This window comes from Chiloscyllium punctatum, chromosome 49 (assembly GCF_047496795.1).
Source record: "Chiloscyllium punctatum isolate Juve2018m chromosome 49, sChiPun1.3, whole genome shotgun sequence".
NCBI lineage: Eukaryota > Metazoa > Chordata > Chondrichthyes > Orectolobiformes > Hemiscylliidae > Chiloscyllium > Chiloscyllium punctatum.
The window spans coordinates 44,148,688-44,165,167 of NC_092787.1; the positions used below are offsets into that span (position 1 = coordinate 44,148,688).

The window sequence follows — 16,480 nt, forward strand, 5'->3', positions numbered from 1 at the left end:
TTCCAATTCCTATAGTCAACGCTCTGACCAATAAAGGAAAGCATACCAAATGCCTTCTTCATTATCCTGCGACTCTATTTTAAAGGAATTATGAACCTGCACTCCAAGATCAGGTTTGAAGGACAAAGGTTGAGCCTGAAGACAGAATGCAATGAATCATATTAGCTGCATGGGCTCTTACCCATAGAATGACAAATATCATGGAGTGCATTTCAGGTTGCAATCTAATTTGGAGTCTGAATGGTTAGAAATAGTGGGGTTGGAAAGATATAGAACATGTCCAGAAATTAGTTGAATCAAATCAAAATGTTTGGATGGTTTATATGCAAAGTGCTGTTGTGCACATACTGAATGGAAATTACTTAGTCTGATTCAGAAATTATAACAACACTTATTTTTCAAAATATTTATTACAAAAGCATTGCTAGAGAACACCATCACCTGTGTGGCTTACACAATACTGCACACGCACAAATTCCAGTCATCACTGACACTGCTGTGGGCTCAGTGCTACACTGACACCCAAATCATTACACTGACACTCAAATCACTAACACATTTCATCCCCAACTCTGCAGATTTCACCGGATTCCAACAGCCACACAAAGGTTTGCTCAGAGCTGCTGGGCTCAGCTAATCTTTAATTTTGACTGCAGGTGTGCCAGGATTGAATCGGTTGTTTCTTTGAAGGTGTTGATACAAATGAGAAGGCAGCGAGGAACAGAAAGAACACGATCTTCTCAGAGGTTTGTTCTTGCAAGTAGAGAAGATCTTGTTCAGCGTCTGTTCCACCTCAGAGTTATGCTGTTTCTGTGGAGCAGGGCCAGGTCAATTTAAACTGGTAACAATCAGCTCAGGTTTCACTGGAATTGGGAAGATCCAATTCTCAATAGATCCGTCAATCACCAAGACAATGAGAATACATGACCAAAGTCTCCAGGTGACCATGGCAATGAGTGCTTGATGACTGGATGTGTCATTTCTTGGAGATGTTGAACCTTGTGGCCAGTTGCCAGTCTTTTGGTCATATATTAGTTACTAGAAGGAATTTCTCTCCTCCACCAGAATAGGAGTGGCCTGTAGTCAGTGCTCTGCTCCATTCTGTCTACTCAGATGTCCAGAGTTTGAAGGTCCTGTCATACGAACATGTAGCAATCAGCTGCCCGTTTGGAGAGATGTCCAACCCCATCACCTTGCCCTCATGCCCAGCCATGGTTTTGAGAGGTGACCACCCAGGGTGTGTCCAAATCTTTGCAGTGTTGTCATAGGCACCGGTCAGCAAGTAATGTCCATCTGTGGCTGCAGGGAGACATAAATTGGTTGTTAGACAGTGGGAGATTTGGAAAGTAATAAAAGGAAGGCATTTCAGAGATGGAAGTGGATGAGAAATGGCGCACCAAGGAAGGAACTGGTCACGATATCACCTTCTTACATGTACTAGCAAACCCCCATTAAAACAACACCTCATTCCCTATGCAATGATTTTACACAGGGTGGGGTCAGACATTCCACACTGGAAACACAAAACATACAAGCCAGCTCCCTTACTCTATCCTCTCAGGCCCGACAGCTTTATTTTCTCAATACTTACTGAATTCCTTTCTAAAAACAACGATTGAAACTGCTTCCACCTCCTTTTCAGAGAGTACATTTTAGATCACAACTACTCAACATGCAAAAACAACTCTTATCTTACACTCGTTATTTGGCCAATTCCCAAAACCTGTAACCTCTGAACTTTGTGGTAGAGCAATAGTTTTTCCTTATTTTCTCTATCTCAAACCCTCCTAAGTCTGAACACCTCTAATCTAACTCATTTTAAGCAGCTCTGCTCTAAGGAGAATAATTGTGTTCCTGTTGGGTTGCTCTGTACAGTACTTACGCTGAAACCTGACTGCAGACAGGAGGTTCTGGTGTGCTGGGATGGTATAGATGCATTTCCGATGGCGAAGGTCCCAAACTTTGCAGGTATTATCTCCACTCCCTGTTGCTGTATGGTACCTACAAAAAAAAAGTCAATTTGCAATTAAAGAAAAATGGAGATCTGAAATTAGAACAAAACGTACTGGAGAAACTCAACAGGTCTGTGCAGACAGAAAGGAAGTTAATGTTTCAAGTCCGATGACTCTTCTTTGGAAGCGAAGGGTCACTTTTAGATTTGACAGTGAGAAATTGACAACTAGCTTGTTGCTCGGTACAGGCACAACCTCAAACCCAACAAACTGTCTGATCCTGTGTTACAGTGCCAAAAGCAAAGGGTCAATATACCACATGACTCTCAGCAGCTTTGTGCAAAATAATGTGCAGGATGCAGAGCAGAATGTGGAAAGAGTCAGTAAAATAACAACGGGTGACCACGTCATAATATTGGGCAAAGGCAAATAATTGCTTATATTCCTGATATTGGAATAGCATCAACACCTGCACACTCATAGGAGGACTATGTGCCTTCACGCATTACAGGAAAGCAGATGGGTACCCACAAATGTTTTTTTTTGAGGGGGGGGGGTGAATTGCTAATGGGAACTTGTAGCCATTACTGAGGAGATGGACAGTGTCCACTCTGGTTGTGGGATGATTGGAAAGCTCTGTACACATTATGATATGGGGGCATTAACTCCAACCATCCATTTTGCTGAATAAACAGCATGGTGTATACAAAATGCATTGTAAGAACACTGCTCAGCTAGATTACGGGGACAATGGCAGAAAGTATGATTTACAGAGCATAGTCTAAACTGCTTCTCCATGGAAATCACCCAGACACAACCACAGTTATGTTACGTACCACTTTTTAATCTGTCTGCTTCTTTCATTTTCTGTGAATTAGCTCTATCCTGCATACTGACTACAGACCATGCTTCACTTCAGTGTAGTACTGAGAAACACATGTATAAAAACCTGCAGAACCTAAAACATGGGACAAGCCACTCAACCCAGTCTTTTTTTGATATTTACCTCTTGCAATGTTAACAGCCTATGCCTACATTGCCAGCTCTGGAGGTGAATTCAACAGCCTTGCGGCTTTCTGCTCAAGTATTTCTGCTATAAACTGGTCATGTTTAATGCTGAAAATGTGTTGCTGGAAAAGCACAGCAGGTCAGGCAGCATCCAAGGAACAGGAGAATCGACGTTTCGGGCATAAGCCCTTCATCAGGAATTCCTGAAGAAGGGCTTATGCCCGAAACATCGATTCTCCTGCTCCTTGGATGCTGCCTGACCTGCTGTGCTTTTCCAGCAACACATTTTCAGCTCTGATCTCCAGCATCTGCAGTCCTCACTTTCTCCCGGTCATGTTTAATATTGTGTGTGACCCTTCATTTTAGACAGCCACTGGAAAAGATCTGCATCTAGCTAACCATGATTCACCTTTTTATAACATGACAATATTGTAACACGTTTATTAAATAACTCAACAGTCTGTGCTGATAAGGGGAGGACATGCACCCTTTCCAAGTATATCGTGGGAGTCATTCCTCCATGTTAGCAAGGATTCAGTTCCTGACACCCTCACCCCCACCAAACAATGAAAATTCACGAGTGTGAAGCTTGATAAAAAGTGATTAAAAATCATGGATTCACGACTTTTGCCCATGGATAGTGATTTTTGATGTTACTTACATTTTGACAAAGATAGGCAAATTCACAATTTCATGGACAGAGAGGATTTATTACATTTGTATTTCGATACCAGATTGCAGCAAATCTGTAATGTTCTCACCCTATTGTGCCTCAATATTTTCTTGTAGCTTGGCATCCAACACTACACATAATGGTCTAATTGAGAATTATGAAGATTTTATAATTAGATCGTTATGATCTATTTTCTTCCTGATTACATTCTTCTTGTGAAAAAACTCTAGAATTCTATTTGTTTTTCACTTACAGCTTTATAACGTTGCATTGAATGTCCTGTGGACCTGTTCCCTAAATGCCTCTTCTCATCCTGAGAACTGAGCCTATTTATATTCAAAGTACTGTTTTGTTTTATCTGAAGCACAAGTTCCCACTCTGACACACACTTCTTCTGACATCTTGTAGACCATTCCCCATCTCATTAAAATCCCTTTAGCCTTTCAAGGGGTTAACTTGAATCTCCTAATTTGGCATGAGCTGAAGATTCAATCACATCTAGGCTTGGATTAAAATCAGTAGCGCACACAGACAAGCAAAAATGGCTCCAGATCTGAATCTAAAGGCCAATCATTCTGGAAAAACTGCCCTGATCTCTTTGATTTCTTCATTCTTATTAACTTGTAAGTGAGTTTGCTACCCTCCTAATTTCATACTAAGATTGCACGTCAGTAATTTCCCAAGCAATAGTTTGTCAAAGGGTTTCTGGAAGTTCACTGACCCATTGGGAGAGAAACTGATCCCATAGATCTCCTTCAGATGTCCCTCCAAGAACATGATGCATCGACCCGTCCGTAAATCCCACAGTCGCCCAAAGGCATCCAGACCTCTGTTAGAGGGAGAAACACAAAGTATTAGTCACAATAATGACATGCGGTGGGATGATGCCAATTCAAACAAAACCAAATAAATCCTGTCATCTCTCCAAATTGTTGACTACTCCATCACTGCTCCTTCTGAGGTTGATTTTGAACCTTATTATTCTGTTCAGACAAGACATCAACAATAACCCCTTACAAACCCTTTCATAGTTCTGAAGACAAGACCCTGGTTTTGTTAATATTGGTGGAATCCTCCTATTGGTATCCAATACAGCTACATAGGCTGAAAATGGGATTTGAGTCATGCAGCACGGAAACATGCCCTTAAACCCAACTCATCCATGCCAACCAGGTTCCCAAACTGAATTAGTCCTATTTGCCTGCATTTGGCCCATATCCTTCCAAACCTCTTATCCATTAACTGTCCAAATGTTTTTTTTTAAAAATGTTGACGTTGTACTCACTTCTACCACTTCCTCTGGAAGCTTGTTTCATATATGCAACATCGTCAGGTCCCTTTTAAATCTCTCCCCTCTCAACTTAAGCCTACATCCTCTAGTTTTGGACTCCCCTACCATGGGGAAAATACCTTGCATATTCACCCTATCCAGCCCCTCATGATTTTATAAACCTTCATAAGGTCACCCCTCAGCCTCCTACACTCCAGGGAAAATGTCCCAGTCTATACAGCCTCTCAAACTAACTCAAACCCTCCAGTCTTGGTAACACCCTTATATATCTTTTTTGCACTCTTTCCAGTTCAATAACATCTTTCCTATAGTAGGAGTCTCTGATAGCAAGAAAAGAGCTTTCATAATTAGTATATTCTGGGAACTCCAGACTAAAGCTTTGTGAATTCTGTTCATTTGAAGTACTGAGGAAATATCCAGACCAGTTTTACTTTTCAAAAGGCCAGTGAAGGGACATTGTGCACACTTTTTCTTTCCCAAAACCACTAGGTTTAAGGTGAGAGGGGAAAGATTTAAGGAGGACCAGAGGGGCAACCTCGTCAGGCAGAGAGTTACTCATATATGGAATGGGCTGCCAGAGAAAGTGGTTGAGGTAGGTACAATAGCAACATTTAAAAAACATTTGGATAGGTACCAGGGTTTAGAGGGATATGGACTAAATGTGGGAAATTGGAACTAGTGTGTGGGCACCATGGTCAGCGTGGATCAGTTTGGGCTGAAGGGCCTGTTTCCGTGCTGTATTATTCTATGACTCACTGGAAATCAGAGTTGGGAGGGAATTGCTATGGGAATTCAACAAGAGTGGCTTAGTAACAGCTTAGTAACAGCACCACCAACTGAGTTGGTCGGCTACTAAAGGACATAGCTGCTAGAATAAGTCTGCGGCAGGTGGAAAAAGAACCAACAAGATGTAAAAACATACTTGACTACATCCTCACCAATCTGCCTGCCCAGATGCATCTATCCATGACAGTATCAGTGGGAATAACTATTACATTACTCTTTGTGGAGACAAGGTTTCACCTTCACATTGAGGAATATGTTGTGTGACACTATCATGATGCAAAACGGGACAGATTATGAATAGATCTAGCAACTCAAGGCTGGGCATCCATAAGGAACTGTGGGCCATCAGCCGCAGCAGAATTATACTCCAACACAATCTATGACCTCATGGCCTGGCATATGGCCTTCAAGGTACTGTCCTAGAACCAAACAGCTTTAACTGCTTCATCTGTGACATTCCCTCAATCATAATGTCAGAAGTGAGTATGTTCGCTAATGACAGCACAATGTTCAGTACCATTTGGAAGGCCGATATTTAAGCAGTCCATATTCAAATGCAACAAGATCTAGACATTATTCAAGCTTTGGCTGATAAGTGGCATACATCATTCACTCCACACAAATGTCAGGTAATATCTCCAATAAGAATTAATCTAACCACCACACCTTAACATTTCATGTGTCACCATTATCAACATCATGGGGGTTACCATTGACTAGAAAATCAACTGGACTCGCCACATAAACACAGTGGCTACAAGAGCAAGTTACAGGCTAGGAATACTGCGGCAAGTAACCCATCTTCTGACTCCCTAAAGTCTGACCATCATCTACAATGCACAAGTCAGGAGTGTGATGAAATACTCCCCATTTGCTTGGATGAGTGCCACCGCAACAACACTCAAGAAGTTTGACACCATCCAGAACAAGGCAGCCTGCTTGACTGGTACCACATCCACAAGCATCCATTCCCTCCACTACTGATACTCAATAGCAGCAATGTGTAATATCTACAAGATGCATCGTAGAGATTCACCAAAGACCCTTTGACAGCACTTTCCTAAGCCACTTCCATCTCTAAGGACAAGGGCAGCAAATACACAGGAATACCACCACCTGCAAATTCCCCTCCAAGCCACTTGCCACCCTAACTTGGAAATGTATTGCTGTTCCTTCATCGTTACTGGGTCAAAATCCTGGAATTCTCCCCCTAAGGGCAGTATGGGTCAACCTACAGCATGTGAACTGCAATGTTTCAGGACGACAGCTCACCACTACCTTCTCAATGGTAACCAGGGATGGGCAATAAATACTGACCAGCCAGCAAACATCTTTTCGAGTTGGATTATTAAGGGCAGATATTTATACTTTCATATTTCAAACTGTATGTAAATCAACCTTGCATCTCTGTCAATTAAATCTTGCTTTTTTAATAAATCAATAATTCTAATTTTTAAAGATGCTGGATCAGAGATCGTTATGTGGTGGATCTGGGTGGGATGCTGTTCAGAGGGTCTGTACAGACTTGATGAGCTAAATGGCCTCTAACTGCACTGTAGGATTCTATGACTTTATGGCGATACACAGAGTCTGACGATTTGGCCGTCAGCATAGTTCTTCACCAGTTCAGAATTAACCAGTAAACATTGCCCAATTGCAGAATCTAATGTTGGACATTAAGTCGTGAATACTGCATGCGCTGGCTGGTTGAGCACGGTCAGTATCTTGCGTGTCATGCAGCTGAATGGATACACTGTGCAATATGATGGACCAGTTTTTTTTTAGATTAGATTACTTACAGTGTGGAAACAGGCCCTTCGGCCCAACAAGTCCACACTGCCCCGCCGAAGCGTAACCCACCCATACCCCTACATTTACCCCTTACCTAACACTACGGGCAATTTAGCATGGCCAATTCACCTGACCTGCACATCTTTGGACTGTGGGAGGAAACCGGAGCACCCGGAGGAAACCCACGCAGACACGGGGAGAACGTGCAAACTCCACACAGTCAGTCGCCTGAGGCGGGAATTGAACCCGGGTCTCTGGCGCTGTGAGGCAGCAGTGCTAACCACTGTGCCACCGTGCCGCCCACTTTTCTGAATGCATAGCCAGCACACCTAGCAATTTACCAGCAATGAAATTCACATAGCACATTACTGGTTTGTGAGATAGGCAAAACAGCTACCTGCAAGGGAGACAGGTGTGGAGACAGACAAACAGAGAGAGAGAGAAACACACGCGAAGAAAGAGAGAGAAAAAGAGAAAGAAAAAAAAGAGACAGACAGACAGAGAGAACGATAATGTGTCTAATTTCATGAGCTTCTCAACATCCACCTTAGATTTGCTTAACACTTTTCACTTGTTATCCCATGGATTTATTAATATCCTTTAGGAAAAGAAAACTGCAAATCTTACTCTTTCAAGTCTAAACCACAGTTGACTCTTTACAACCATCTGAAGCACCAGAGAAAGTTGCTACATGTCAAACTACTGACAACAATTCAAGAAGGCAATTGCTAAAGGCAAGAGGGATAAACCCTTGCCAGCGACACCTACATTCCAATAATGTTTGATTGCCTACCTGAACACCACTTTCCTCATTTTTTAACTACAAATTGACTTTGCATTCATTATTAACATGCCTCTCCTATATAGGAAGCCCTCCCACTTTTGTTCCATGTAAGCTTTGCATACTGAACCAACTAGATGGAGTGGATGTAACAAGGAAACCAAAGAGCAAATAAAGGAACCTTTGTATATATCTTCCAAAAATTCTGGACGACATTCAGATGAATGAGGAAACTGCAAAAGATGGTTAAACATAAGAGTAGAGCCATGTAGAGTCAAAATCTCATTTAAGAGATTTATACATGGAGGCAGGAGGCTAGACAAAGATGTTAAATAAATATTGTACCTGTCTTTACCTACAACGTAGATGCTGCCCAGGCCATGGTGATGGGGAAGGAAACTCAGTCACCAGAAGCATTTAAAATTGAGAAGAAAACATTAGATGCGCTGCTTAAAATTGATAAGGCACTGCGGCTTGGTGAAGTGTGTCCAAGGAAACTCAAGAAAGTGATTGCTGAAATTGCAGATGCACTAACAGTAATCTTTCAATCTTTCCTGGACTTGGGGGTTGGCCCAGAGGATTGGACAGTTGTAAATATTACACCTTTGTTCAAGAAGGCTTATAAAGGTGGGCCTAGCAATTACAGACCAGTCAGTTTAACTTTGTAGTGGGAAAACTATTCGAAATAATTATTCAGTTTAGGATTAATAGTCAAATGGAAAAATATGATTTAATTCGAAAAGCTAGCATGGATGTGTGAAGTGAAAAGTTGTGTCTAACTAACTTGCAAGAGGTTTTTTTTTGAAGAGGTAATGGAAAGGGTTGATGAAGCTAATGCTGTTATGTTGTGCATATGGACTTCCAAAAGGCATTTGATATAGTGCCACACAGGAAGCTTGAGGAAAGTTATAGCTTAAGGAATAAAAGAGACTGTAGGAGCGAGAGTACAAAATTGGCGGAGGGATAAGAAACAGACAGGAAATGTTAATGGATATTTTTCAGGCTGGAGAAAGGCCGGTAATGAAGTTCCCCAAAGGCTGGATTTGGGACTCTTGCTTTTCCTGATGTAGATGATCTCGGTGTTGGTGTGCAGCAGACAACTTCAAAGCTTGACAATACAATACTTAGAAGAATTGTAAACTGTGGAGGTGGATAGCTTCAAAAGGACATTAACAGGTCTAGCTTCCAGCTTAGTGAACAAACTTATATCCAGAACCTCAACCTGAGCTACAAATCTTCTCAAAACTCACTAATTGGAAAACATTTTTATGGTAGAGCAAGAGATATGACCGTTACTGAGAATGTGCAGGAAGCGGGGTATCGGTTTATAAGGTTAGAACAAGGCCATCCCTCCTGGGAACTTGCATGATGATATACCTGATGGAGATGCTGAAACCAGCAATGTTCACCAAAGACATAGATCAGCTCAAAGTCAAAAACATGTGGCGCTGAAAAAGCACAGCAGGTCAGGCAGCATCCGATGAGTAGGAAAATCAACGTTTTGGACATAAGACCTTCATCAGGAATGCTCAAGCAAACTGGACCTTGACTGAAATTATCAAACTAGCACATCATATGCAGATGCTATCTAGGCTGCAAAGCAGCAAAGGCAACTTTACAGAAATAAAGAAAGAAATGGGATGACATGGTGGCTCAGTGGTTAGAACTGCTGCCTCACAGCACTATAGATCCAGGTTCAAACCCAGCCTCAAGTGACTGTGTGCAGTTTGCACATTCTCCCTGCATCTGTGTGGGTTTCCTCCAGGTGCTTTGGTTTCCTCCCACAGTCCAAAGATATACAGGTTAGGTGCATTGGCCACACGAAGTTGACCATGGTGCCCAGGGATGTACAGGTTAGGTGGATTAACTGTGGGAAATGCAGAGTTATGGGGATAGGGGAGAGCGAAGTGTGTGGGTGAGATGCTGTTTAGAGGATCGGTGCAGATTCCATGGGCAAATGGCCTGCTTCTGCACTGCAGGGATTCTACAATTCTTTGATGCTGGAAATACACAGCAAGCCTATCAGCATTGGCAGAAAATAAATACTGGTCAATATCCTGAATGGAGATGGAAAGGTTCATGAAGGCTTCACTCTCCTCAGACTCTGCACATTTTCAACATTTAAAATTTTTTAAAATTACTCATGCCCTTGAAGTGGAAATACTGAAACTTCAAATCTCAATTTCTAAATGTTTGTTGATTAATCAAAAAGCTGTGTAAGCATTCTATTCCAACTGTGATGGTGAACATGTTGGCCAACTAAAACTCACAATGGATTAGAGCTTATGATTACCAATGATTGTATTACATATTGGTCACAGGGAAGACCATGTAATCAATACAGTTCTCGGAAGTACTCATGGTTTCAAATGGTCAGTTCCAGATTGGATTCCAAGTTCTGTCCTTCCACATCTGCAAGGGAAATCTTTTCTTCCATGTGGAAGTTGAATGAATGATGGAAAATCCTAGGCTTTATTGTAGTTAAATGTTATCAATATATAATCTATGATTTCAAAAACGACTTGCAGCTCAAGTCATATTTTTAATAACATTTAACAGTATAGCTGCAGATGGATAATGCGAGATTCTCAGCAGCTGCTCATTTGAGAAGATTCAGTTCCAGTTATACATTCTCCAATCGGTCTGGACTCACCCAGTTCCCACCAATGAGCCATCACGGTGAAAGGCAATGTCATAGACACCCTTGCTATGGCCTTCCTGGTGTAAGATTTCCTCCTGAGCTTCCAGATCCCACAGTCGCCAGGAGTGGTCATAACTAAAAGTCAGAAAGAGCAGTCAAAATATCATCACTGAAACATCTTTTACAATGGACACCACATCTTATCTGCGACAATCTGTTACCATCTGTCATTGGGGAAATATTGGAGTCTACTATGAAGGATGGAACAGCATAGCATTTCAAAATGCATATAATAAACAGAGTCAGCCTTGCATCATGAAGGAGAAATCATAAATGACCAATTTATTAGAGTTCTTGGAGGTGGTAACAAGCAGGGTAGATAAAGGACAGTCGGTAGATATTATATATAGATTACCAAAAGACATTTGATAAGGCACCATGCATTAAATTACTTAAGATAGCAGTCCACGGTGATGGAAATAGCATCTTATCAAGAATAAAGGATTGGCTAAATAATAAAAGGCAAAGTTAGGACAAGGGGAGCATTTTCAGGATGGCAGCCTCCAAATAATGAAGTGCCACAACGATCAGTGTTGAGGTCACATTTATTTAGAATATCTATTCATGACTTGAGGAAATGTGATGTACTGAATGTACTGTTGTTAAGTTTGCAAATGGCACATAGCCTACATAGTAACTTAGCCAGATTAAGTGACTGGGCAAAAACCTGGCAGAAAAAAATATAAAGTGGGAAAACGAAAGAAATTACATTTGGAAGGAGTGAACATTATTTAAATAGAGAAAGATGACAGTAAGGTGTAGCACAGAGGGATTTTGGGGTACTCATGCATAAATTGCAAAAAGCTAGCACAAAAGTTCAGCAGGAAATCAGGAAGGCAACTTGAACATTCATCTTTATTTGAAAAGAAATGGAGTATAAAATTGGAGAGATCTTGTTAAAATTACCCACGGCACTAGGCTAGATGACATTGAAAATATCCTGAACAATTCTGGTCCCTTTACCTGAGCAGAAATATACAGGCATTAGAGGCAGTCCAGAGTCGGTTCATTAACTTGATTCTGAGCAAGAGGGATTTTCTTATGAGGAGATATTGCATAGGTTGGACTTATTCTCATTGGAGTTGAGGAATAAGAGGCAAACTTATCGATATATATATAAGATTCTTAAGGGGCTTGATGTGGTAGATGCCGAGAGGATACTTCCCCTTGTGAAAGAATCCAGATAAGCACATAATTTTAGGGTAAGGGGTCACCAAGTTGGAATAGAGGTGAGGAGAAATTTCTTTTGTCAGAGAGTAGCGCATCTGTGGAATCCTTTACCATTAAAGGACTGTAGCGGATAGATCATCAAGTATATCCATGGTTAAGACAGACAGACAGACAGACAGGAGAAAGTGAGGACTGCAGATGCTGGAGATCAGAGTCAAGAGTGTAGTGCTGGAAAAGTACAGCATATAAGGCAGCATCCAAGGAGCAGAAGAATGTACGTTTCGGGCATAAGCTCTTCATCAGAACTTAGACTTGTGGGTCAGGACTGAGAGATAAATGGGAGGGGGTGGGTTTGGGGGAAGGTAGCTGAGAGAGCGATAGGTGGATGAATGTGAGGGAGAAGGTGACAGGTCCAGAGGGTGGTGCTGAGTTAGAAGCTTGGGACTAGGATAATATGGGAGTTAGGGAAATGAGGAAGCTGTTGAAATCCACATTTACCCCCTGTGGTTGCAGGGTCCCAAGGCGGAATATGAATCAAGGGGTTATGAGGAAAAGGCAGGAAAGTGGAGTCGCGATTATTAGATCATCCATTATCTCAACAAATGCTACTGCAGACTTGATGGGCGAAATGACCTATTTCTTATGGTTCTGGTCCAACCATAGAAATTGAATTTTACCTGCAACCATCTAAGACCAAAGAAACTGCAAATAATATAAGTATCACTGCAAATAATATAAAGAAACTAGACCTTACTGTGAAATGAAGGAATGCTCACAAGGCAATGGCAGAGCATAGACATTAATGGTAAGTGCATGAACATGGTTTGTAGAGAGAGAGGGTAAAGGGAAACACTAATGTAAGAGCATCAGAACACAGGCTGGACTGTACAACACTCGCCACCAGTAAATATATGAATCGAAACAGAACAGAGCAGTCTGGAGGTGTACAGAACGTTGAGAAGTCAAGCAACATCAACAACTAACCCTACATGTTTGAATTTCTGCAACCACCGCACAGATTAGATTAGATTCAAGTCCACACCGGCCCTCCAAAGAGTAACCCACCCAGTCCTATTTCCCTCTGGCTAATGCACCTAACACCACGGACAATTTAGCATGACCAATTCACCTGACCTGCACATCTTTGGACTTGTGGGAGGAAACCGAAGCACCTGGAGGAAACCCACGCAGACACGGGGAGAAGGTGCAAACTCCACATAGACAGTCACCCAAGGCTGGTATCGAACCTGGGACTGGTGCTGTGAGGCAGCAGTGCTAACCACTGAGCCACCGTGCCGCCCAACATGAAGCACAATTCATTTTGAGCTCCTCTTTACTTGTGCAAACATGCATATATGTATATTTCCAATTAACTTGTGTAATATTTGCATTTGATATTACTTACCATGTGGTGCCCAGGAATCTGCCTGAGGGGTGCCATGCCACTCGAGCAACTCGCATGGTATGTCCTTCAATGTCAGCTACTGGTTCATCACTGCAAAATTCCAAGACTTTGACAGTTCAGACACATGGAGTACATACTTTAGATAAAGAACTATATTTACATAGCATCTTTCGTGACCTCAGGTGCCCAAAGCTTGTTAAGAACATGAAATGTAGTCACTGAGGTACAAAACACCGCAAGCTCCCACAAACAGAAATAAGAAAACTGACTTGGTAATCTGTTTCAGTTATTGGTTGCAAAATAGAAATTGGCCAGGTCACTGCAAAAATGTGTCACAGAATACTGACTCCACCGATAGGGCAGACAAGACCTCAATGTAATATTTATTCTGAAAGATGACACCACAATCAGTACAGTACTGTTCCAGTATTTCACTGGAAAGCCAGCCTGCATTGTGATTAATTTTCTGGTGTGGAGCTTGAACCGTCAGACTCAGAGACAAGATATAGTTACCTTATGTCAATGCAAACACTGGGGTGGTGTGCTTTGTGTAAACAAATCAATCTGCTAGGTCTAGAAACCCTCAACAAAGCTGTGCATTCCATACCAGTTCGAATCGACAAATTCAAATCTAACGGGTCATTTTAGACTTTGACAACAATATCAGATTCAAGATAAGCAATGTTATCCAAGTTTGCATTGTTAGAGCATCAGAAGATAACTTTCAATAAATAACCTACAGTTCTTCCTACATGGTCTTAACTAAGTAAAAGTTCACAGGCACCATTCTTCACCACTACAGACTGCGGCCATTTCAGTACTAGCAGAGTTTAAATGCAGCAAATACAGAGCATATTTCATGCTAAACTGACCTATCAGAGGAAACACCATCAGATGGGTCATATCTCAACTTTGTAACAAGGCCCTCAACCCATTAACAATGACTAACAGCCAGCATCCAAGTGACTATGGGAAAGAGACACAAACAATGAGGGCTTGTTATACTACGTCCTTCTTAAATCTGTCCAGATTTTCACGGGAGGACTGACATTCCAAAACACACTGGAACCATTCTGCAACATGAAGACTCGATTCACCAGAGTGATAGGACTGGAACCAGACCCACGCATTTTGGTCAATAGGCTGGGTCTGAACAAGGTCAATCAGTTGTGCAGCCAGAAATCTCTGTCATGTACAGTGAAGTTTACAGAAAAAAGAACCCAACTGGGGATAGAACCCTGACCCTGACCAGGAACTGAACAACATCAAAGGAAGACCCGGTTTAACTGATGTCAAACTGATTTTTCTCACACAGGTAGGGTTGAATGAAACTTTGAAATGACTATATAACAAGAGTTAATCTTCTTGATCTTGTCACGGATCTTTTGATTCATTGGAAATTTAATGTAAAGCCTTAATGCTGCTTCATTTCTAATTTGTTTCCCTCAAGATTCAGGAGCTTTTAAGCAAATGTTATTGGAAAGAATAGATTGTTAAAAAAACAAACACTTCTGCAAAAAGCAGTGAGATTATTGAAAGCAAAAGTTGGAGAATTAGCAAATGTTAAAGAGCTTGATGAAACAGAAACTTGCGAATGGTGTTAGGTGAGGAAGAGGTTGTGAACAGAACATAAGGAGGTACAAAGGGAATCAAGTTGAGACATATAAAATTCTTAAGGGGCTTCTGGATTCTAGGGAATATAGCACAAAAACACTACTGTTGATGTTGAAAATGTGAAATAAGAACAAGAATAGCTTAAAAGACTTAGCAACTCACACAGTATCTGTGGACAGAAAGAAAATTAATGTTTCAAATTGAAAACCTTTCATCAGAATATCTCCAATACCCAATTTCTCCTTGTAGGTCAATCCTCTTAATCAAGGATAAGTCTTTTCTTAGGGAAACAGACCAAACCTCCCATAGTATATGATCTCATCACTGTTTTGTAAGAATTTACTGTCATATTCCAATGCTGTTTAACTGATGTTCTCTGAAATGTTTACTGCACCTGCAAGGTAACATTCCGTGACTCTTGTGTAAGAACACTCAGGTACTTTCAAGTGCATTTTTCCTATCCAAGCAGACAAGTTCACATCTAATCACACTGTATTGTGACCACCATCATCTTCCTCATTCACCCAACCTGTCTCCACTTCTCTGCATTGTTTTCTCATTGCTTACCTCCCAATCTAAACTTTGCATCATCAGTGAACTTAAACAAGTTACACTCCTCAAAAACACTGTAGATTTGTAAATAGCTGACAAATCAGTACCAATCCATACAGTGCCCTGCTAGTTATAGCCTGTCAACATGGAAGTGTCCTGTTTATTCCTGTCTATTAATATTAATAATCCATACTATTATCCTCCAATGTCACTGTTCTAGTTTTGCATAATAACCTCTTGTAGCAATTTTGATTTGAAAATTCAATTACACTTCAACTACTGAATATCCCTTACCCATCTTATTAATTATTCTTCCCAAAATCTGCAAACACATTTGTCAAACATAATTTTGCTTTCATAAATCCACAATGACATTTTGTGCTTTGAAAGAGATTTTAAGTTCTTCACACTTGCCCCAGATATCTTTTCTCCCATCACAACTTAAAAGTTTTTGTTCACTTTGTAGTCTTTACAAACCTTTCCAGATTCCAGAGTTTCACTGAGCCATCAGCTGCACACGATGCCATGTTACAGTCCTTCTCATCAAGTGAGATGGTGGCCTGGGGATGAAATACAATGGCACCCACATTTGTGCTGTGACCTGACAAAACAGAAAAGCCAGTCAGCAACTGCCTTAACTTGAGATGTCCATAGACACCTGAGTGAGCACTGTCTTGTCTGAGGTCAGCTTGGTATACCTGGTCCTGATCCAGTTCAACTCAGCCCTCTGGATCAGGAGTAGAGTATTTGGTTACA

General features: G+C 41.3%; 1 protein-coding gene across 4 annotated transcripts in view; it reads right to left on the reverse strand.

Annotated features, from left to right (window-relative positions):
* Positions 1 to 391: 391 nt before the first annotated feature.
* The window catches only part of prpf4 (pre-mRNA splicing tri-snRNP complex factor PRPF4), a 44,970-nt gene continuing 28,881 nt past the window's right edge, over positions 392 to 16,480 (reverse strand). For all 4 annotated transcript variants that reach the window (XM_072566355.1, XM_072566357.1, XM_072566356.1 and 1 more), the window contains exons 9-14: positions 16,202 to 16,325; positions 13,559 to 13,648; positions 10,936 to 11,058; positions 4,355 to 4,462; positions 1,883 to 2,001; positions 392 to 1,299 (exon numbers count right to left, since the gene is read on the reverse strand). In XM_072566355.1, the coding sequence (XP_072422456.1) occupies positions 1,106 to 1,299; positions 1,883 to 2,001; positions 4,355 to 4,462; positions 10,936 to 11,058; positions 13,559 to 13,648; positions 16,202 to 16,325 (758 nt within the window). In that variant the 3' untranslated portion in view covers positions 392 to 1,105. The remainder of the gene's footprint in view (positions 1,300 to 1,882; positions 2,002 to 4,354; positions 4,463 to 10,935; positions 11,059 to 13,558; positions 13,649 to 16,201; positions 16,326 to 16,480) is intronic.